This window comes from Neopsephotus bourkii, unplaced genomic scaffold (genome assembly GCF_033783945.1).
Source record: "Neopsephotus bourkii isolate Nb327-2 ecotype Australia unplaced genomic scaffold, CSIRO-AGI_Nbou_v1 NB_787, whole genome shotgun sequence".
NCBI lineage: Eukaryota > Metazoa > Chordata > Aves > Psittaciformes > Psittacidae > Neopsephotus > Neopsephotus bourkii.
In genome coordinates this window covers 1,323,044-1,345,765 of record NW_026901283.1, presented here as the reverse complement: position 1 = coordinate 1,345,765, position 22,722 = coordinate 1,323,044, and the positions used below count along the sequence as shown (strand labels likewise).

The following is a 22,722-nucleotide window of genomic DNA, read 5'->3' as shown; positions in this document are numbered from 1 at the left end:
AGCCTGGTCTCTGATAAACTGCAATGCTTCCTTGTTCTGCCAGTGAGACAAGCACGTGGAGGAAGGGAAGTACAGGCCAGTGAAAAGACTACACTTCTTCTATGAGTCAGCCCCAAAGGAATGTTAATTTCAATTTATTTGGTTTGGGTTGAACTAACAGCATTTAACCACGCAGCCAAAGACCCCTGGGTCTATAGAGCACTGTGCTAGAGGCAGGCTTAGTAGATTGTCAGGGGCCACTTTGGGATCCCTGCTGCCTCAATTGCCAGAGCAGCTGCAGCTGCTCCAGCCTCATCAGGGACCTTATTTGAGGGATGCTGTGTACATCTTGCTCAACAAGTCCCAGCCTTGCAGCCTCAGGAGGTTTGTGTTGGCACTGCAAGGGAGTGAAAGGGAGAAGCTTTTGCAAATTAAAGGTGCCAGGTTTGCATGCACCTTTGCATGCAAGAGGTGAGGCTTCTCTGCCACCTCCTTGCATCACACCCAGCCATACAAACCACCATCGAGCCTTTCTTCTCCTTGGTCTGTGTTCCCAGTGACCACTTTCAGTACAGTCATCTTGGAAGTGATGGAGTTCAGGCAGGACTGCCCAAGCCCAGTTCTGTTCTATAAGGGACCTGCAGGGTCATGCAGCCCCTCACCTGTCTTTAATGTTTCTTTCCCTCCAAACTTGTTAAGCCTCATCTTTGATGCAGGTAAACCTTTTTGCACTTGGAAAGCAGAGCCTCCCAGAGTTTGGATATCCTAATGGTTGGGAGTCATCTTCCTGCCTACGCATAGCAGTGACTGGCGTCTGCAGGTTTGTTCTGGTGCCAAGAAAAGTGGAAAGATTATGTACGTTCCTCACCTTCCCCTTTGCATGAGAGCAAACTCAACCTGCCAGTTTTTTTTAACAGACATGTAGCAGGGAAAAGTTGTGTGAGCCTGGGTAAGGCATCAGATCTTTTAATTTAAAGCTTGTGTAGCTAGCACACACTGAGGATCAAGATGATCCTTCAGACCTTGTGAGATCAACCACCTGCTGTGTTTGCTGTGGTAGATTTGCCCCAGCCTGCGTGCGAGAGACCGTTTCTTACTGTTATTCTGTTAAGAGTTTATGATTTCATATGAATGCAGAAATCATCAATCATTTAAGACACTGCCTCATTCCCCCTCTCCATCCCAAATTTAACAAGGCTGAAAGGTAAGACTGTATGTAAGCAGAGGCATCAAAGTCTTTACCCAGTCTTAAAAATGGAATTGGCTTGCATAAGGCAACTGCGGTATTTTTTTAAATGCAGAGAAGCATGTTTCCTTTTCATTTGTTAATTATAAAAGAAAATTCACCAAGGAGAATCTAGTTAAACAAGTCTGGCATTGAAGGGGAGAGAGAAAGAAAAGGATCTGCCTTCACTATGTAGCTGGTTGACCCAACTCACAGCCACGACCTGGATTTAGTCCTTCAGATTTTTATTTCTATGTTTTCCTCCATTTCCTTTAGTCCGGTCCTGACAGCTTCAGGAAGGACATCAGAGCCCTGTATTTTGCCTCGGGGCACACCATGAAAACAACTATTTAGAAACTTCAGCATAAAGCATGGGCTTATTTCATGCAACATACACTTGCAGTCCCAGGAGCAGTGGTCAGTGCCCGTTACTGGCAGCTGGCTTCAGGGACTTTAATATCCCAGTGTTCTTGCTGCCATCCTCTTCCTGAGACCCACCAGAGCCATATATTTCCCCATCTGAATTTACTGTTTTGTAAAATGTTTAATTTGGTGGAAGGCAAGAGACTTCTTTTTTCTTTTTTTCCCCCAGACACGTTAAGAGGCAGTGGGGGTTGGAACATTCAGGCAGTGCTGGAGAAAGCTGCCCCTGCTGACATGAAGGTGCTGAAACATCTCACACAGCTTTGACATGCATGAGGAAAGAGCTACAGCTTTTGGTCTAAAATTGTGCCCCCAGAGAGGCTGTTTGGAGAGCTCATGAATTTTGCTGGGGAACCAACTAAACAGTGAAGGATCTGTCCTTGTATGGAGGAGCCCTAGTACTGTTGGGTTCAGGGAGCACCACATGCGGGGAGTTTTGTAGGACTGTTCATGCTGTCCAAAATGGACTAGTATACAGGAAGAAGCCGTGCCAGCATCTCAGGACATCAAGCCTGTATTGTGCCACATTTTAGTTTTATTAGGTTGGTTTAGTTTCGTACCAGGACTTCGCATTTTAATTTTGGCTGCAGGACATATGCCAGAAGGTTGCTTAATATGCCACCCCTATGTTTTAAGCCACTCTGTGGTTATTTAAAATGCCTCAGCATACCACAGTGAGAAAGAGAAGCAGCTGCTTGAGAACATTTATCCATTGCTTTGTTGGATAACTGCAGCCCCTAAATTCAGATGGGCAGCTCTTTCTTGGTTTCCAGGAGCTCTCAAACTCTTGCTTATTAACACCTCCTGTCATCATCCACAGGGTTTAGGGAAGTCTAATAGAACCAATGCATTTTCTTGCACCTTCTCAGAAAGGTGTCAGTCTAGCACAGCCTGTGAGCACCAAATTTAGCCAAATCACTTGAATATAGTTTTACTCAAAGATTACAGTCTTTCTGTGAATGCAAATGTAGCAGTGCAGTTGGGTTAAGGTTCAATTATATGGGGCCTCATTCTTGCTTACTTGCCTGCTGAGTGAGTAAGCCTGTTTACTTTAATTATTATTTAAGAGATCCATTTAGCATGTTACTGGTATTAGTATTAACAGTATTATTTGGGTTTTATCTAGTACTGGTATTATTTAACAGGTGTGAGTGGGAAGCAGAAGTGGTGTTTATTCTTCCCACCATCCAAGCAAACAAGAGCACATCTAAGACATGGATAAAATATCCTACAGTCCTACAGGGAGTTTGGTTTATATCAGCACAATATTTAAATGCAAAGACAGAAGAAGAAAGAAGCACAAGCTGATTTAAGTAATAAGGACTGGTACTCTTGTGACTGAAGACTGGTGAGGTTCATCATCTGGTTTGTAGTCATGTAACACCCTTGTTTTATTTAGGGCAAAAGCTGCCAGGGGTGGGGCGGGGTGGGTGGAGTGGTGGCTGTAGCACGGATCCATCATTTTTCAGAACTGTGGACAGAAGTTCAAAGCTGTATTTATAAGAATTCAACCCAAAAAAGAGCAAGCTTTTGCAACTGCAGGTTTGGTACGACTTTGAACAAGTCATCAGTATCGTGTGAGATTGCTAAACATCTAAGGCAGGGAGATGTTGATTCTTTTTGCTGATACACTAAGTAGCTAGAGGGACTGAAACTTAAACTGTAGGCTGAAAACAAGTAATTTGCAATGAATCACAAAACTGTGTTTTTGCTTGGCCCAACCTATCATGCTTGCTAGCCTGTGCTTGGGTGAGGGATGCAGGAGCTCTGCTGGGGTTGCTGGTTGAGGCATTGGAGCTGCACACTGGGCTCTGCCCACTCCCAAGGGCCTCTGCCCGGCAGGATGTTGTGCTGCTGACGGGGCTGAAACTGCTGAACCAAAAGGCACTTTGAACGTGGACTTTGTGCCTTCTTGGTAAAAGACAGAGGACTCGAATACTTTTCATCAGAGGCGTTTTCTGCTGCTTGTCCCTCTGTACATGCAATCTCCTCAGTGATTCAGGCTAGAAAATGGAAGGTTGTGCTGGAAATTTCCGTGTGAGCCATTGCAGCCCTGCGCTGTGCTGACCCATGTGAAGAGAGCAGCTCAGGGCCCCAGAACACCAAAACAGAGGTGGTGCCCAGGACCATTACTGCTGACTCGCAGTGCAGGTATGAGTTGGCCCTAACACAGCAGTGCTGTGTCCAGGATGCAAGCAAACACAGGGGCACTTGTCTGTGTTTTCAGTCATTGTTGCTGCAGGTCAAGGTCTCCAAAATATTTTTATTTTCAGTGGGACAGAGTCCCAGTGAGCTAGAGAAATTAAAATAAAGTAGAAAAAAAAATGGCAGTTGGGTGGGAGGGGATTCACTGGCATAGATCCTTAAAACATGAGTAAACCTTTTCCCCTTGGCGTTTTGAATTCCAACACTGGCTGCCTTTTGCTAGAGTGAAACGTCAGTTCAGACACAGTGTAACTGTGAAACTCTCTGATATGTATTTATAGTGTGTTTACATTCATGAATCTTGAAGCAGGCTACAGCTAAAGGGAAAAAAGCCAACAACCAAAACTGAAAGCAGTGAACAGTAGCCAGCTGCCATTTGCTCTAGGGTATCATGAAAGCGGAAAAACTTGTTGAATACACAGAGTTGCAACTTTTTCTCTGAGCACTTAGGTTAGCTGGGAGGCAAATATGCAGTTGTGTTGATCATTACCAACCTCAAAGAGATAGCATTTGCCTTTCCCAAGAATAGAGGCTTGTAAAAGCAAGCTATTGTTAATGTGTACTTGATGCACAGAAACTGGAGTGCCCAGCCCATGGAGTCTCTGGTAGGTGCTTGAATCTCACTGGTTTAGCAAGAAGGCTTTGAGATGCCCATTCTCAGTATGTCTGAGTTGCGTGATGGGGCTGGCTGGTGCTGGGGAGCAAGGGTGACTGATGCCTAGGCATTACTTTAGTTCAGCTGCAGGCACAGGCTGTGGTGGGAGCACTGCAAAGCTCTGAAGCACCTCAGGGCATTTTCAGGGAAAATGGTATCTTTCACATTCTTCCCCCTCTCTGTTTCCCATCAGATCGTGCACACAGGTGCCAAAGGACTCCTGTATTCCCTTTGCAAATGAAAGGCCTCTTTATAGGCCAGCCATAACTTAGCAAACCTGCCATGAAGAGAAGGTTGAGCAGAATCCACAAGTTATGGAGGTAATCAGTGGTAGGAAATTCAATTGAGAAAAAGCATAGCAAAAGGGACATGTTTGGAGATGTTTAAACAAATCTTGGTTATGTGACCTTTGGGAAAAAACAAAGGTCAGACGTTTATTTAATTTCTCTACCTTTGTGGGTGGCAATTTTTTGTTTTAAAAAATCATATCTGAAACCGTATTACTGACATGCTAACAGGCTTTCCTATGCAGTTGCAGTAATCTGGTCCTCCCTTCTGCCCCTTGACAGCCGTGGCCATTAAATTCTGACTACTGTTGTATTTGAATTGTTGAAAAACATATTCCTGTTCCCTTGCTTTGCTCCATTTGTCTGCCTGTCCAGAAATGCTGAATGTCAGTTACTGCTCAGTCCTGGTAATGCTCCGTTTCTTTCTCACGGTGTCATGTATGCAGCCACTGCTACTGTAGTCAAGATTCATCACCTTGTTTCTCTGTGGTTACTTGCCTTTTGGCATCTGCTATCTTTTAACAGATTCCCTGTGACCAAGATTTAGCAGGAGCTAGAACAGAAAACTCTCTGTGTATATATAACACTTTAATGCTATACTTGCTAATCCTTTAGTAACCTGTACTCTTTATACCACGATGGAAAGTGAAATACTGCTAAGCAGTTTAGTATACCATCTAATTAGGTGAGGGGGTGGCTAAGGGCAGGATGCAGTCAGCCAAGCCCTCACAGCTGAAAGCAAAAAGAGAGATCCATAATCTTTAGTTGGGAGAGCTGGCGGGTCCTGCCACCTCGAGAGAGAGACAAGGGTGCCTGTGCCAAGTGTGAAGGTGTAGGCAGAGGTGGAAAGCCCGAACAAGCTGTCACAAACATATTGCTGACAGGATAGAGATAAGCTATATTAGTGCCGTGTACTTTGTACTGCATTGTGCCGCTCCTGCTGGTTTATTCCAGTTGTTTCAGGACTGCCGGTGCCGGTGGGATGTCTACAGGAAACACCCAAAAACCAGCTGGCCTGTGACATTTAGCTGAGGAATGGGTGCTGGTCAATGTAGACTGTTTGCTTATGTTCCTCTGGCCCATCTTCATTTCCACTGCAGGTTTAGGAATGTCATTCTGCCTTCTAAATTTTGTCTGCATCAGATCCTGAAACCTCAGTAATTGGAAAATTCATTTTACTGGTTTATCACTTGCAGTATTTCTCATGGTGTTTTATGTTCTCTCCTCAAATAATTTTAATTGGATCCAGGCCAGCTTTCCTCTTCCTTTATCTTTGAAAGAGTCTGCTTTAAAGGTACTTCCTTCACTGATTTCAAGTAAAGCGATTCTGGATTTAATGAAGAAGCTATAGGTCATGGTCAATAACATGGGAATGATGATGGATTGAAAGTACTGGGAAATTTATTAGCAGATTAGTTTGGGGACTGAAACCTCCACTGGGAATGGAAGGCATAAAAATCTTACGTAGGTAGTGGCAAGGTTCAGTTCATGGAAATACCATTTAATCATGAAACCCTTACATAAGTAGTGGCAAGGTTTAGTTCATGGAAATGCCATTTGCTAATGATAAGGTAGTGAGCTAATGCATAGCTGGCTTCTCTGCTGGTGGACGTGTTGGGCAAGCTGCAAAGCATTGTGTTCTGAGGTAGCAGCATGTAAACCTGCCTCCTAGCTACTCTGAATTGTTCCCTGTTGCAAGTTTCGAGCACTTGCTGAAACACCTTTGTATTTGTCCTGACCTGTTTCCCAGGTGACTAAGAAGGGAAATGGCTGTTTATCAGGGCTCTTTGTTTTAGAGAGGGGGTTGAAAAGATTATGGCCAAATTGCCCCATTTTTCTCCTGGATTTTGCTAGTTTCTTATCAGTCAGGAGCTAGGTCCAGGTTAGTGGCAGTGTTTCCATTAGCATCCTTTGTCACTTGATCTCTCACCACCAGACAAGGGTCAGATGTCCTTGAAGGTTTTATTTGGTACATCAAGCAGTCGTTGACATCATGTATCAAAAAGTACTGCAGGACCAGTCAGAGCAGACAGTTGCTCTTCAGATGACCTGATTTTTTTCATGCAGGGATGCTGAAAAATATTATTCCATTTGCTTCCCTACCAAAATGCTGTTTTTTATGAACTCCATTTGCCCCCTTCTCTTCCACAGGGCATGTGAGCCTTTACAGGGTTTGAAAGCAAGACATTTTATTCCACAGTTCCATTACTGCAATGTCACTGGGCCCAGTATCCCCTTTTAATCAGATCTAGGCCACAGAATGGCGTAGCTGGCTTGCTCTGATCTGTCCATATTGTTTTAGGTTTTTAGATGGGGAGCAGAAGTGTAAGTGTATATTCTAATTCATTATGCTTTTCAATCATCCATCCCCTTAGTTTGGTTTCCTCTGGGATAATTTAATATTTTCCAGCACTGAGAGAGTTATGTGGTCCTTTCCATAAGGTGGTCACCAACCCCTAGCCGTAAACGCTCATTTGTCCATTACTTTTGGCTGCCCTGCTTCTAAGGTTGTGCTCTGCTCCACAGGAGAATCTTGCATGTCTTTTTTGGCTGGGAATGCTCTCAGGAAAATCAGAATGGTTTTTGTTTGTGTTTTGCAATCTGCTGGCAGTTGTAGCACCATCATTTTCTGAGGTTATATTGCAGAAGGCTGGAAGGGAGCAGCATCCACTGGAATGTCTTTCAGGGAGGATAGGTAGAAAAACAACACACTGATTGTAATCCCTGCCTTTTCTGTGTTTTATTTTGAATTGCTGCTTTTTTCCTACTTAAATATTAGGTCCAACAAACATTATTTCCTAGACTATTTACAAGTTGCATTTGCAAATGTGGAGAGAGCTGATCATAACCACTGTGGTGCATAGGCATTCCTGCAGAGGCAGGGGCAAAGGTAGCTTTAATAATGTATTTGTATTGATGTGTTACTTGTAGTGTTGTGTTGTGTCCTGTTAAATAAATGTCTGTCCTCTGAGCAGTGAGAAAAGCAGCACTTGTCTATACAAATAACATATGTGAGTTGCTTCAGGGGTCTTTCCAGATCTGAAGGCCTTACACTGATGTAAGTGTAAGTGTAAACTTATTAGATGTCATAACCATTGATTGATTTGATCAGATAAAGCACATCAAATGAGTAAGGCATTATGGAGATCTAGTTATTTTCATGCTATGTCTCTATGACATACCTCCACTAGCATCTTCATTAACCACTTTTAGGTGAGATGTGCATACAAACAGAGTGACTTCAGCTGGTAGCCATGTAGGTTAGTAGGCCCAAGTTCAGTTGCAGTTGTGTTTACTAGCTCCAGGTCTTTACTGTGGAGGCCAGAGGTTTAAATTTACATTGATGGAATTAGAAGTGAAAGTACTGTAGCTTTTCATCAGAACTGCAGTGCCCATGACCTACATTAGTTTCCCTGCTCTCTGCTGTCTCTTTACTGAGGTGCCTGAAGGACCCAGCAAAGCCTGGAGAAACACATGGTGGGCCCAAGGGGACACTGAGACACCCTGCTTTGTCATCAAGTCTATGTATTAAGAACTAGGTATGTTGTCAGGGTGATACAGATGGATATAGCAGAGGCTTCCAGTACAGGAGGAGTTTCTTTGACTACACTGACCTGCTATGAAGACTGCTAACAGGGACAGCGATGGTCACTGTTTTGCAAGTAGGCTCCTTGAGTCTTCTGGGAACACTGTCAGTTCTTAGCTCTGGTGACATAAATCTTGGGGGCTTTGTGCAAAAATGGTTATTACTTATGATCAGTGTCAGTAACAGTAGGTCAGATGCTGGTCCATCCCTAGGGAGGAGTGGAGGCATTGAGCATGGGGCGATGCAGGCTTCGGCACAGGCTGAATGGTGTTAGCTGGGTAGAAGGGTACAATGGGGCTCACCCCAGCAATCCAGCCCACTGGGCTACAACTTGCACTGCTGTTCGTGTGAGGTGGAAACTGGAAGATGGCTGTCATCATCGTGAGTACACTGTCAGCTGCCATCTGCACTGATTGGGTCACCATTCAAAACATAACTTAAAAGCAGAGGAAATCCGGGGCAGAGTTAGAGAGGAAGCTAATTTGCCTTCAGTGATAGCAAAATCTTGGCAAGCTGGTTTCAAGTCCCAAAGTTTTGGGGGTTGTTTTGGTTTCTTTTCGGAAGCCCTTTCCATTTGAGGGGTAATTTTCTCTTGTGACGTTGTGTATATTTGGAATTGTAGCTTATGGATTTTTAAGGGTTTATGGTTTGTTCAATTAAGGCAATATGAGGCTTAGAAAGAGCAAAGGACTTCATATACTTCCGAATGGAGTTTGCCACCTCTGTGTGGAAGAAAACAAATAAAAATAAATTGTCCCTAAATTTTTGTTTCAATTTCTCACCCTTAAGCTTCTCTTACATTTTCCCATTGCAAAGGGACAGCAAGCAAAATTCGCTTCTGCTGTTTTCATCCCTAGCTGCACCCATTTTAGTTTATAGCGGGTACTCTGTAACATGTATATTCTACAAGCATGAGTATGACAAACTACTGGCAAACACATTTCAACAGAGCAAATGCAACCATCAGGGAGGTGCAGGACATGAGCCATCTTCCCCAGTGCCTCCACACTGCTATGCCCTTGTTTCTCTTCTCTGTAATTTTAGGGCTGTTACCTGCCCTGCCGATGGCATGCCCTGGGAGTGCTTTCCTGCTCCTGGGTCTGATTAAATGTGATGTGGGGGAAGGCTTGGCTGGGGACAGCCCCTTGCTCCCTGGGAAAGATGCCCATGTAGGTTGGCTGGCTGGGACCTGGGGCTGTTTCCAGCTGGCCCTTCAGCTGGACCACACCAGGCTGTGACCTCATGATACACCATAAACACCTGCAGTTTCTCTACTCTTCAGAGTTATCTGGCTTGGTAGCTCTCACCTTTCCCGCTTTGACCTGGGCAACAGGGGACCTGAGCGTTTATGCCTCAGCTCTGCTATTAGCACTTACGGGGCATGAGGAACATATGAAAATCCTTCTTGGCCAAGTTGAGCCTGGGAAAGTTCCTGCAGCAGTCCTTCTGGCAGCCTCCCAGTGCTGCGTTTCCTTACTTTCTGTGGGTTAAGGAGTTGGACAGATACAGATACAGGTACTGTCTGTCAGTAGCAACATGAATTGGGTGATGGGAACAGGACCCCAGAGAAAAGGCAGACGTGGGGCAATAGCAGTCCCTGCCTGAGATGTGCTCCCGGGGCCCTGACCCTTCTTCTCCAGGGTGCCTTGTGGGGAGCACAGACCTACGTATCCAACACTACCTGTCATGAGGAGACTGAAATGGTCTTTTGGGAGTCAGGTTTTAGAAATCAAGGGATCAGATTGGTATGAGATACATCCCTGTTTATTCTCTGATAGCCTGTTACGTCAAAGACCATCATCGGTGAGTCACCCGTGTGTGTGACTGTCGTCGTTACTGCTCTAAATATAAATGTCAAAGGATACTGAGCTGTAGGAATAAATCAAGCTGCATTGGCTTGTGTGTATCAGACAGGTCTTCCTTTTATGCATGTCCTTCTCTCTCTGTTATTAAGGCTGCAGGGTCAACAGGAAACAGCTGCACAAACTCATAGCTGGGAGTGCAGGTTATATTTTCATATGCAGATCTGGGATAGCCACATATTAGATCTCTTTTTGCTGGTTCTGTCAAAATCATATCTGGGAAGAGTGAGAGAAAGGTTTGTTTTGACAGTATTTCAGAGATAGAAACACTGAGAGACTGAGAAGCGTTTTCACACCCTTTTTTATACATGCAGAGTGTGTGATTTTTAAATAAGCACCAGAGAGAAAGTAACTTTGCCAAGGCTATCAGTCACTGCTTGTAAGCTATGGACATGGATATGCTGTGTGATTTGCACTGGTCAGGTTAACCTGCTTTAATTAGACTCTCAGGTTAGGAGTTTCAATTATAAACATAAGTGGTTGCTTTTGTTTTCTCTTGAAAGCTGAGAGAAATTGGTAAGAAAAGTCCCTTTCATCTTACTGATGATCCTTTTCTGTTTTTTTTCTTCTCACAGTAAAATCTGTTTTCTTAAGTCAATAAAATGATGATGAAGAAGGCCAAAAGAAAACACTGGGAGCCAGAAATTGCCTGTTTACTTGCCAGAAGCACTCTGCTCTGGCAACTGCAGTGGTTTAGGTTTTTTTTTGCCTCTTATGCTCCCTTTCCAGCATATGAAGAAGTGGTAATGAGCTTAAGAACAAGCTCTGTCTGTGCAAAGTAAATGCATCCTGATTAAAAAAAATCATTTAAAATCCCTGTAGGATGTAAATAGAGGGGGCTAACACTGATTCACTTTACTACCCTCCTAATGAATGCTGTTATGAGGATAATCCTGTATTACATGTTAGAGGATAGTTAAAAGATGTATGATAAGGTTGTCCTTTGTGCATTTCTGCGAAGGTTTTCCTTAATGATTAAAGAAAATCCCATGGAAATATTACATTTATTAGCACATATCTCTGTTTCAGTTTGCTCATTAACATCAGAGAACTCTAAAATAATGACTCAGGATTCTATTTTCAGGGGAAAAAAAATTACAACAGTGTGTCTGGGCTGAAGCCACCTCCTTCAGCAGCACTGCAATATTCAAGGCTATTTCACTCTGCATCAGAGATGCTGGTATGTCTCATGCTACTGCACCTGAGGCTCACCCTGAGGCTTTGGCCCCTTGGTTTAGAATGCTGTGGTAATTCTTACACTTGAAGCATTTTATAAATAACGTACTTCTGGGGGAGTCAGGATTTCTTACTCCTTAGCTGTCTGCTTACTGTTGCTACTCCTTTCTATGTTGTATTTTCCTGCCTGAGGCTGGATGGTTGATCTCTGCATGTCACTCCTTGGTGCCTGAGAGGGCTTTCCTGGGTAGGACTCCCTGGCTATAAGCAAGGAGAAGCTTTGTTCCTGGTGGGGTGGTTTTCCTCTGTGTTCCTTTATCAGCCCCAGGTTCTGCCTCCCTCTGCTCAATTTTCTTTTCTTCCTGTCTCTCTTCTACCATGGGGAAGATCTAGTAAAGAATTTCAGGTTCTGAGTGCCCAAACCTTCATCCATCCTCAATAAAACACATCACCTGCCTTTACACAGTGCAGAGGGACAAGCAGAGTCCACAGACTGTGGTCCGGGGGATAATACTACCTGCCCCTGTTGCAGGATTTTTGCAGGAGAGTGACCAAAGCTCTGTGTTCAGTGTGGGTAGCCTGAGCCTGTTGGTGTGCACATGGGTGCAAGAAGCATTACTGCAGGGGCTTCATCAGTAAAGGGACTACAAGCCTCCTTCTTTACCATGCTGTCCCAGCTTCACATCCACCTCTTGACCCCAGCCACTCTCAATTGCTTCCATGCTTACCATTGACCCTTTCTCTTCTGTTTCTCTCATCATGCCAGCTGTTTCTGCCTGTCCCACTGCCTCATGGTACAGCCACTTCTGTGCTAGCATCCTGGAAGATCTGCCTCACATCTTCATCCTGTAGCCCAAACTCTTGCCCTGCTTTCTTTAGTTACCCCTAGTCCAAGCAGAGCATTTATAGGTTCTCCAGAAAATTCCCTTTTGGGGGAAGGAGCTGGCAACTTTTGACAGGGAAACATGGAGTTGTATTCAGTAGAGAGAGTACTTAGTTCCTGAAGTCTGAAAATGTAGGAAGGTGGGAGACAACTGTGAGAAACAGAAATGCCAGGAAAATGTGGAGGATTTGGCAGCCCAGTCTTTATGTCTACATGTTATCCTGCAGAACAGAACTGAAGACAAACATACGAATGTGCTAACATTGAAGTTACTGGATGTGAGTTTTGCTATTGAATTGCTTTGGGGGATTTTTCTTCTTTTTTTTTTTTGTTTCAAGGTGGTTTTTCTGTTGGTTGGGTTTTTTTTGTTATCATTCTGCTCTATTTAGTTTCTCTTCAGAAAATAGTAATGAAAAGTTACAGTGCTTCAGAACAACTCCAAAACTCTGTCTTCGAAAAGGCTCATTTGGTATGAGCTGCCTTTGGGTAAAACCATATCAAATGTAACTGAATACTGTCAGATCACCATTGCTTTGCATCACCAGCCCAGAAACCGGAATGTAGGCATGAACCTTTCAGGAAAATCCATCAAAAAAACATTGGTAAGAAGCTGGTTAATACCAGTCTAATGCAGTTAAACAGATTATCTTAAGAGTCCGCAGCTCTGCAACTCCTTTGTAACTACATCACTACCCAGTTCTTTTAACCATTATTATGCTGCAGAGGGGAAGATTCAAAGTCTTTTGGATGCAGAAAGTTATGAGAAGTTGTCAGCAGGTGTCAAAACAGAGTGATAATTTCAAAATCAGTTTACTCAGTAATTCAATATTTTGCTTACTTCTGATAGGAGATGATACTACTGCGTCCCTCCTTGTCTGAAACAGCTTACAGCTGCTCTCTGCAGTTCACATCATGCGTGCAGTCAAGTCTTCCTGTGTCTGCCACCACCAAGACATCTGTATAGCTGTATGCTGAGGGAATACCATTTATCATCATTGCAAATATTGCTGAACTCATTACAAAGCTGTTAAAATTGACCTAAAATCTATCTGTTCTAATTAGTATAATGGAACTATTGACCTCAGTAGACTGAACTCACAAAAATAATTTCAGTAATAAGAAGCAAAACAAAATGTTACTTGGTGTGAGGGTATCTTGCCCACGAAGATGTAGGGTATCTTACCCAGGAAGAAGGGAGTCAAATAGAGCACAGTCCTGAGCTGCTGACTCATTCAGACTGGTCTTTTTGTCTTGAATTGGAACTGAAGTCAAACCATTACTTTGAAGTCTTGGCTGTATTTGATCCAGAACTGAACAGCTTCGTACCTGCCTGCCTTCCCACAAAGGACCTTTAGCTACTGCTCTTAAATCCTGACCACCTCCTGTGCCAGCCTACGCAGCCCACATCCTGTTGGCAGCTGCGTGGCAGCACTGTGTTGCGGTCTTTTCCCCTGCACCATCCTGCAGTGTTTTTGGTTGCTTTGGAGCTCCACTCATGGACCAGTGCAACACAGACCTGCCCTGCCTCTGGCATGAGGGTTTCCCATTGCAGTGCCGTGGGGTTTGCACCCACCCTGTGGCATGGGGCTGCAGGGTACCTCCTCTGGGGTCCCTGCACATGACCTCGCTTGAATGACCATATGTATATATCGTGTACGAGTGTCTCCGTACCTCGTTGTGTGCGTTGCCATCTGTCTGCACTGAGCACTGTAAGCCCAGATTCCATGGGACTGAAGGGGCAGGAACATGGAGAGGGGATGTCTCTCCTGATGCCCTGTGGCAACCAGGACAGCACTGCAGACTGTGGTACAGCCCACCACACTCCCTCACTCACCCCCAGGTTGGCAGTGGGCTGCTCCTCAGGCTGCTGCTGAAGAGGCTGCAGAAGGAAGGAGGTGGGAATGCAGTCCAACTTCACACTGAGAGTTTGTTCCTGTCCCATATCCCATAAATCCTGTCTTAACAGTTAGGCAGCTTGGTATGAGCAAGTTTGAGTTGGTTCATCACTACCCAAACTGGTTAACAAATATTTACTGATTTCCAACCAAGCTAAACTTCAGTCAGATTTGATAAATGTGGTAATTCTGCCCCTTCCCTGAGTGAAAATCAAGAACATAGAAGTGAAAATGAATGCTTTTTTCTTTATTATGATATGAGTAATAAATAAATCTATGCTTTATCATTTTCAAAACATGGTTGTTATAAATAGTGCCATGCAATGAGACCATCTCAATGCACAAGGTGAGAGGGCACTCACTCGGTAGTTACCCAGGGGCTTGTAGCCAGCATGGATGCTAAAGCTTACCCAGGGGACCACAGGCACTAGGTCTTCGTTTCTTAGTGCAGAGCACTGAGCAGTCAGATTTTCATGCAGTTACCTGTGTTTTGAAACACAGAGCTATAAACATGTCAGCAGAAACAGAGGAGTTTCTAAGTAGACAGAAAATGGCATGCTGCTGCATGTATGATGACATGCCTGTCTCTTTGGACTTTGCTTTTACTTAGCTCTCAGACTCACATAAACTATTACCAGTGAAGGCTGCATGTGCTTTCTTCATGCTTCCAATCAGATGTGCTTCTGTATCCTCATGGGAGGACCCTTGTCCACTGAGGAGTTTGTGATCCATGCACCGGTTGCCTTGAACAGGTGCTGTGCCGTACTGTACAGCACATACTGCTTGACCTTCAGAACCATCCTGTCCTGTCCATAACCCTTACCATGGGGTACCCTCAGCTGGCTAATCATAATGGAATAGCTTGGAGGTGGCACTTACTTGGCACTATCAGGCACCACAAGCACATTGTTGTCTTTATCTTGAGGTGAAGCAACATAATTTCATAGGAACATCCAACTGAAAATCCTATACAGAATACAATGCAGGTGAGCCTTGCCCCTAACAGGCAGTCTGGGCAGCATGCCATGCCCTGATCACAGGTTGGTCTGATGCTGTGTCATCTTGGGGTTCCAGTGTCATAAGGAACATAAGATCTTGTGGCTCACTGCCACCTTGTCTGGGATATCAGTGAAGTAGTTAAACCTTTATTGAGAGTGTTTGTGTTTCTTTTGGGGGGTTCAAAAAGAGCCAGCATCTCTTGGTGCCAAGCCATAGTCCACTGATACTTGTGAATATAATTATAGATTTTTTAGAGAAAAATCCATTCCTAAATGTATATCCATACAGTTAGGCCACCGTTAATGTTGTAGATCATTAGGTCTTAGTCAGTGTATTATTGTGCTGTGTGGGAAGGAATCCTAATCTGAGTCTATTTTTGACTTTTAATGGTTGTTTGACAATGAGTTGTAGTAGCAGAGTTCAAGTGTTTGCTGATTGTTGCTGAGCTGGACTACTATCAGGCAGTTTTAAAAATAAAACTTGCAATTCTAAGAGTGTCATTGAAGTTCCTTAAGAGGGCTGTGCTTGGCCTTTCAGCACAGTCACTGGGTTTCCTGAACTGGTGCTCACAGGCAGGGCTTGTGCAGCAGGGCAGTGCCACCCAGCATGGTCACTACTTAACAGGGCTATTGACTTCTTGTAGTTCTCCGCTTTTCATGGGGCTCTTCGTGTTGTGATGCAGTTAAGTGCCTTTGTGGAGGAAACAATGGGTAACTAAATTTCCAGGTAGTAAGGAGCCTGCAGGAAACAGAAATTGATATGAAAAAGATAAATGGACCACAAAATGTGATCAGCTGGTTCACGTATCAACTGTGTTGTGCTTGCAGAAGTGTGTTGGCTCTGCAGTATCTGTTTTGTTCCTCACGGAAGTTCGGTCTTCAGAAACCAGGGAAGAATGGGAGCAAAAACTGTTTGTCTTTTTTTCAGAGCTTCCCCAGCATCAGTTTTGCCTGCACTTGGACCTGGCCCTGTGTTCAGGCATGTAGGTTCATACACTAACAGTAACCTCAGCTGTGCTGCAGGAGGGTCATTGAAAGAGTTTCATGGAGACACACAAGCCCTTGGCAGTTATATTTAGATGTAACTCTCTTGTCTATCTAATGCTAATTAAATACTTGACAGGTGTTTTTTGGTTTTGTTTTGCAGGAAGAAATCTTTCCTGTTTTCAGCTCTGTATGCTGCCTTTATATTTGGTGGTCGGCACCTAATGAACAAACGAGCAAAATTTGAACTGAGGAAGCCATTAGTGCTCTGGTCCCTGAGCCTTGCCGTCTTCAGGTAGGCATTTCTTCACACCAACTGCCTTTGACAGTCTGTGGTGAGGGTTTGAGGTTCTTCACATACAGCAGCACTGCTAGCGTGACAACAAGCTCACCCAGAAATGGTGTTTCTTTAGTTTTGCTATTCAGGGTTATGTCCTGATCTATTCCTATCACTGAAACGATCCCCTTTGACTTGCCAGATCACACAGCATTTGAAGAGGAGAGAAATCAATAACCTTCTTGAAGAACAAAGATGACAATAAAGTGAGGACATAAGAAAAAGCACTTATTATTGCAGTAAATTTACTATGCAAGTTACAAAGGAAAATAAGCATGTTAAGGTGTTACTCTTTTTTTCACTTACCAGTTATTATTGCATTTACATGTGTGCATATATGGAATATTTAGTCAAGACTGTAATCTCCATTAGAGTGATGTAAACCTAAAGTCACTGCTTTGATGACACGTAAATTAGGCTACTGTACTCAGAATCTGGCTTCTGGTTATTCTATCACAAAGAGATTGTGAATGTAGCAGAAGGGTGGCTTCATGGCGAAAGGCAATTTTTAGGCCCTATCATCGAGTATGGGGAAAGTCAGGTTCAGATTCTTGATAGTTGTTGAAGTCAAGAGTAAAACTGAATTCCACTTTATCTACTTAATATGGTAATTTTTAGTGAGACTGAAGATAAATGAGCAATGAACAAATGCTCATAAAATAGCCCTTAAAAACACATGAATTTGTGGTACAGCTCACTAATAATGGTACACAGAAGACCTGAGATTATCTTTCATTTCAGTGCCCATTGGAAATAATAAATTATAGTTCACTCAACTGCATAGAAACCGTTTGCAAACCATTAACAATCACTGATACCTGCAACTTTTTCAAATGTCAATATAGTAATTGCCAATTATATTAGTTCTAAAGTGCATAAAACAGGTTTGCTTACTGTGCAGCTGTGAATGGTGCATAATTTTTCACAGGATGGGAATAGTTTGAGGTGAGTTTCTACAGATTAAAGTTAAGCATGAATGGAGAAGTTTGCTTTCTTTTTTTCATCCAAAATTGGTTTATCACATTGACACTTTCTAAAACTTTGGCAGGGGGAAATAAATTGTATTTCTAAGTTGTCTCATCCAGCTGGGATGTGGTAACAGCAGAAGTGTATGTTGGCTTGATTTTAATAGGTCATCAGTACCTTTAAAAAAATACATCCTGGTGCAGACAGAAACTGCTTTGAAGATTTATAATTTTCATCTTGTTGCATTTGATGCTGTACTTCTGCCTGTGTGTCTAATGCAGTTTTGCTGTTAGCATCCTGTAAGCAATTGTCACCGTTTGTTCCAGAAATGGCTGAATTTCAGCAGCTGTTGAACTGGTTTCTAGATGGCATGTCATTCGTGGATCAGTTTGTAAAGTGATTTGTAGGCAGCAGGATCCCAAAATGCGTATTCCAGTAACACTTTCTTACTGAATGTAGATGCTAAGAAATAGCTGATTTAACACAAACCTTTTGTAGTTTAATTCTTCCAAGGGGAAGAAGCATTATTTCAGAACTGCCCTCTGCAGAAGGTGTCTAGGATGAGTTTTAAAATCACATTGAGATGGATCTGTGGCTGAGTTTCACAGTGTAGGATTTGTAAGCAATTTCACTAATTAAGTTCCTCCTGAAATCATAACCTAGCAAGAATACACACTACATTGTGAAACTGCTGTCTAGAGGGACACTCCAAGTAACTTGGTCTTTTTTGTTTTTTCCTGGCTCCTGGCATAACTCTGTTTCATTTACATGTGCTTGTCCTGAAGGACGCTTCTGCTTCCTCTTAAGGTTGGTGAAGGTAGATTTAGACGGCAGTGTTCTACCTGTAAGCTTACTATGGATCCAGAAAAATGTTCCTTAACTTTAAAAAGGACTTCCTCTTTGGCTTTCTGGGATGCTGAAATGCTATTACTTTTACAATACCTTGCAGAAATTCTAAGTAATGTATTGGTCTGCCTTAAATGGTTGTGCTGAGGAAGAAAAGCCAGCAGGGAGAGCTCTCAATTTTATGCCCCAAGGTCAGTGTGAGGCTTTTTTCTGGAGTCTTGTTTATCTCCCTTCTAACACTCCTACCATTATACCTGCTTCAAAAATCGTCAGAAATAGTAACACTTAGCAGAGGCTGGAAAGATGTGGTTTGGATTTAAAAGAAAAACAAAACAAAGAAAATTGCCTGCCAGGCAATGACACGGTCCCTCTTCAGAATGTATCCTTTACACTTTGCTCTTGCCAAGATCATTTTAAATGTGGTAGCAGCTACAGTAGGAAACTTGCCACACTTATAAATAAACAAAACAATTACACCACCCTACTGAGCTTGTTGAGCATTCAGGAGCTTGGTCAAGAATGACTTTTATGTCAACACCAGCAGCCAGCAGGATTTCTGAGGCAGAAAAGCAGTTTTATTTCCCGTTGGAAGCGTTGACAAGTTTTGAACATTTTGTCTCTGGAAAAAGGTTACCACTCCTCAGTGAAAACTTCTGTCGGAACAATGACAGTAAATCCTTCTTTTCACTTGGAAACTACTCTGAAAACATGATCTTCTGAAATCTTTGGCAGAGAAATTAGTTTGGGATATTTTCCTTAGGTTGTTGGGTTGGATGTTCTTTTCTCACTAGCAGGTTTGTTGACTTGTTTCAAGCATTCACAGCTTATTGTTGCCTGAAATGTTTTCAGTCTTTTGTTCTGTTTTCTACACTTGAATTAAATGGTTTTGTCCAGCCTGGCTATCTGCTGAGGTCCTGAGGTAGCAACAATCTGCTGCTCTGTGTCAGTGGAAACCTGCTGTTATGAAGCCGACACAAAAGTTCATTTTTCATTCTCATCAGACCCCAAGGAAACTGTTGCTGATTCACCTCTACATGAAAACGACAGTCAGCCCTGTTTTTCTGAACAATTCCTGGGGATAAAAATCTGCAAAAACACATTGAATCTGAGTTGCCGCTTTTATATTCATGCGACTTTGAACATAAAGTTAGGGTCATTCATTGAATATTTTACTGGGAGCATATCAAAAGTGTCATGCTGGCATCTCTAGGAATTAGCGAAGCTGAGACCAGGATTCTCACAGGAGGATAAAAAGTCATTACTTCATGTTTTCATTACCTCTCAGCTGGATTTTTGTAATTCCATTTATAGTCTGTAGAGTCTCTGTATGGGTATCATCACTATCAAGGAGCTTAAACATGTATTTGATCACCTCATCTTCATACAAGACAGCAGTATGTCACCATTTTCACTTGCCCTCCATCCTTAAGAGGCTGTCAACAGATGTCTCAGGGTCAAGGCACTAAGTAATAATAGTAAAAGGTTGTCTTCTCCAGGGAAAGCTGTCACGTCGATATGGGAGTTGAAGACGCTAAAACATCCAATGTGGTGCAATGATTTGTAGGCAGAGGCTAAGCCCAACTATGGCTGGTGCAGCAGAGGAGGGATTTCTCTTTGTCTAGCCAAACCACGCAGCCATAACTATTACCATCACCTGAGATTACATAGATTCTAACCTAAATTCAGCTATGCTGTGTAGCAGTGGTGGAAGTCAGTTGATCTCAATACAGGCTTTCCGGATGTCTGTCTTCCTGGGAAACAGTTTCTCTCAGACTAGTAGGAATGGTATCAAATGTAGCTAAAAGGTCACTAGTTGCCTGCCACAAAGCTAAGCAGAGCCCCAAAAGTAAAGTATAAAGGTCTTATATTTGAAATGCAAAACCAACCAGGCTCACTGAAAGAAGGTGACTCACTTTACTTTTATGAGACTGATAGGAGATTGATTTGATACTGCAGGCACAGCAGCATTTTATAGAAGGGTTTGTGCTTGTTCCACAGACAGTTCCTGACAAGGCAGTCCAAAGCACATCTTCATGTGAGGCACTCAGTCCTAAGCAAACTGGAAATGCATACTAGTTATCATGATTGTAAGTGGGAAAATTGATGAAAAACGCTTCAAATTTATGTCTGTCTCAAGAGCTGCCATTCACATACATTTGTCATGGAGATTAAAACACAACTTAATTTTGTATGTTGCTGAGCAATCCATGAAAATCCTGAAATACTCTGAACTTTTATAAAGGTCCTGACAGTAGATTCAAAGAGAATATTAATTACTGAAAAGGGCAATATTTGCCAAATAACATTACAATTAATAAGCAGCATTTAAGATGAATTAATAATCTTCTCTATAAATCTAAAAGCAAGTGAATTCCCTGTGAAGTAGTCCCTGTATTTGTAAAGTGTTAAGGCATATCCTGAGCAGGACATTTCTCAGAATCCAAATTAGTAAAATGCTTAATATATACCAACTTACCAATTTTTCTCTATATTACCATGTTCATCCTTATGTACTTCTGTGATTTTCTTATATAACAGATATTGGAAAGATCTTTTCATTACCAGCTTGGAACAAAAGTTGAAAGTTGGGTGAACAGTAGGCATTCAAAATGATTGTTGAGAAGACAAAAATCCCTTGGATGAGTTTTACCAGTTTAAGAAGAAAAATCTATTCTCTGTAAGCTGTACTGTAATCCCAATAGGAAAATGCAAACAGTGCTATGTTGGGTGTATTCATACGTTACAAAACAAATGCTAGCTGCCATTAAAAAGCAGTGTAGGGGTGATAAAGATATATAGACCAAGAGGAGCAAAGTACTGTCTAGAAGATGTATCTCCAGTATGTGCTTTATTTATTCTAAGAAGATCATCCCATGACAAATCTCTCTATTCCCGGAATTGTAATTGATGCCACATGACAAAGTGCTGTGCCCATCCAATTTTGAAATCTCACCTCTTCATTCACTCTGCTGCTACTGCTGTGGACTCTGTTGTGTCCATCAAAGTAATTTTGGATGTAAACTGATTTTACTATTTTTACCTAATCAAGCCTATTTAAAAGTAAACTAAGGATCCACTGTGAGGCATGGGTAATGCTGCTCTACAGGAGATATGGATAGGATCTCTTTTTTTCAATGCTAAGATGGGCCTCCTTCCTTTAAAAACTTTTTTCTGTGCTTGCTTGCTTGTTTGCCTTTATTGCTGGAAAACTGAATTTAGCAAAGTGAATTCAATATGTTATTTGGAAAGCAGCTGTTGTGCTTGTTTTGCCCCTCACTCTCACAATCAATGAATGTTGACAAAGTCAGTTTGGATTGTATCTTTCTCATGAGATCACCCTGGCCCAGCTGACAGGCGCCCTCACCCACCACCATGCAACATGAATGTAGTACTCAGAGCAGAGTCCCCCGGGAGTGAGACTTTCCCTCTCCATTTTAAATGGGGAGCAGACTGAGAAGTGTATTTGAGGAAAACAGAACATCTGTCTGGTTGCTTAAGAAGGGAATTGTACTGGAGTGAAAGTAGATAATTCATTCAAAAAAAATTAAACCTCCCATCTGTCCTCCTGTGGCAGCACTTCTGCATTTTACTGAGCCTTGATACTTGGTTAGTGTGCCTGGTAAAAGGTTCTCCCCTATGCAGAAATCTCTGGGGAATAGAAGTCTCCGTGTATTTTCTTCTGAGTAAGTCTGCAACAGCTTGTGCTTGTTTGAGACAGTGGGAACAAAACACCAAGAGGTGTTAACTTGCATGACCCATCAAATCCAGCATTGCATCTGAAGACGAGCATGTTAACAAACACTGCCTAACAGAGCAGTGTTCACATACAGGGCTGCACCTGGGTGCCAAGTGAGTGTCCATTTTGTGACAAGTTTAACTTTTTCTAAACATGCATCCTCATGATTCTACCATTCAGGATCTTCCCTGGATTGCTAAGTAGATAAAATACATATTTATTATTTACTGAGTGTAGGCAAATCCCTGAGATCTGAAATTCTCTAGGCACTTGCAGGAGTACTGCCTTGGTGAGGACAGAGTGAAAAGGAAGACCAGTGGCTCCAGGCCTGTAATTGCCATTAAATTTGTGTATCTGAGCAGCTCATTATAACTTTTAGCTTCTTTAAGCCTTCTTTATTCTGTCAAACGCTAGCCTTTTCCTGTAACTCAGATTTTGCTTACTTTGTTATCTGCCTGCTTTACAGCTTTAGTGACGACTGTTGCCATTGGTTGCCTTGATTCTCTGGTAAATCTTTTACTTTATTACTTTTTGGCTTTGTTTGCCTAGGATAATTTCAAACTCCTGAATACATACATTTAAATGCTATACATGACAGTTACTATACCAACTTGATACATTTGATCCTGTAAGTATCTTTATCCAACAGAAATAGATGTGCTTCTTTTTTTGGATTATC

The 22,722-nt window shown here is 42.6% G+C and overlaps 1 protein-coding gene across 1 annotated transcript in view; it reads left to right on the top strand.

Annotated features, from left to right (window-relative positions):
- ELOVL6 (ELOVL fatty acid elongase 6) overlaps positions 1–22,722 on the top strand; it is a 78,022-nt gene that overhangs the window by 36,031 nt on the left and 19,269 nt on the right. Inside the window, exon 2 of the mRNA XM_061355215.1 lies at positions 16,322–16,453. Coding sequence (XP_061211199.1) covers positions 16,322–16,453 — 132 coding nt within the window. The remainder of the gene's footprint in view (positions 1–16,321; positions 16,454–22,722) is intronic.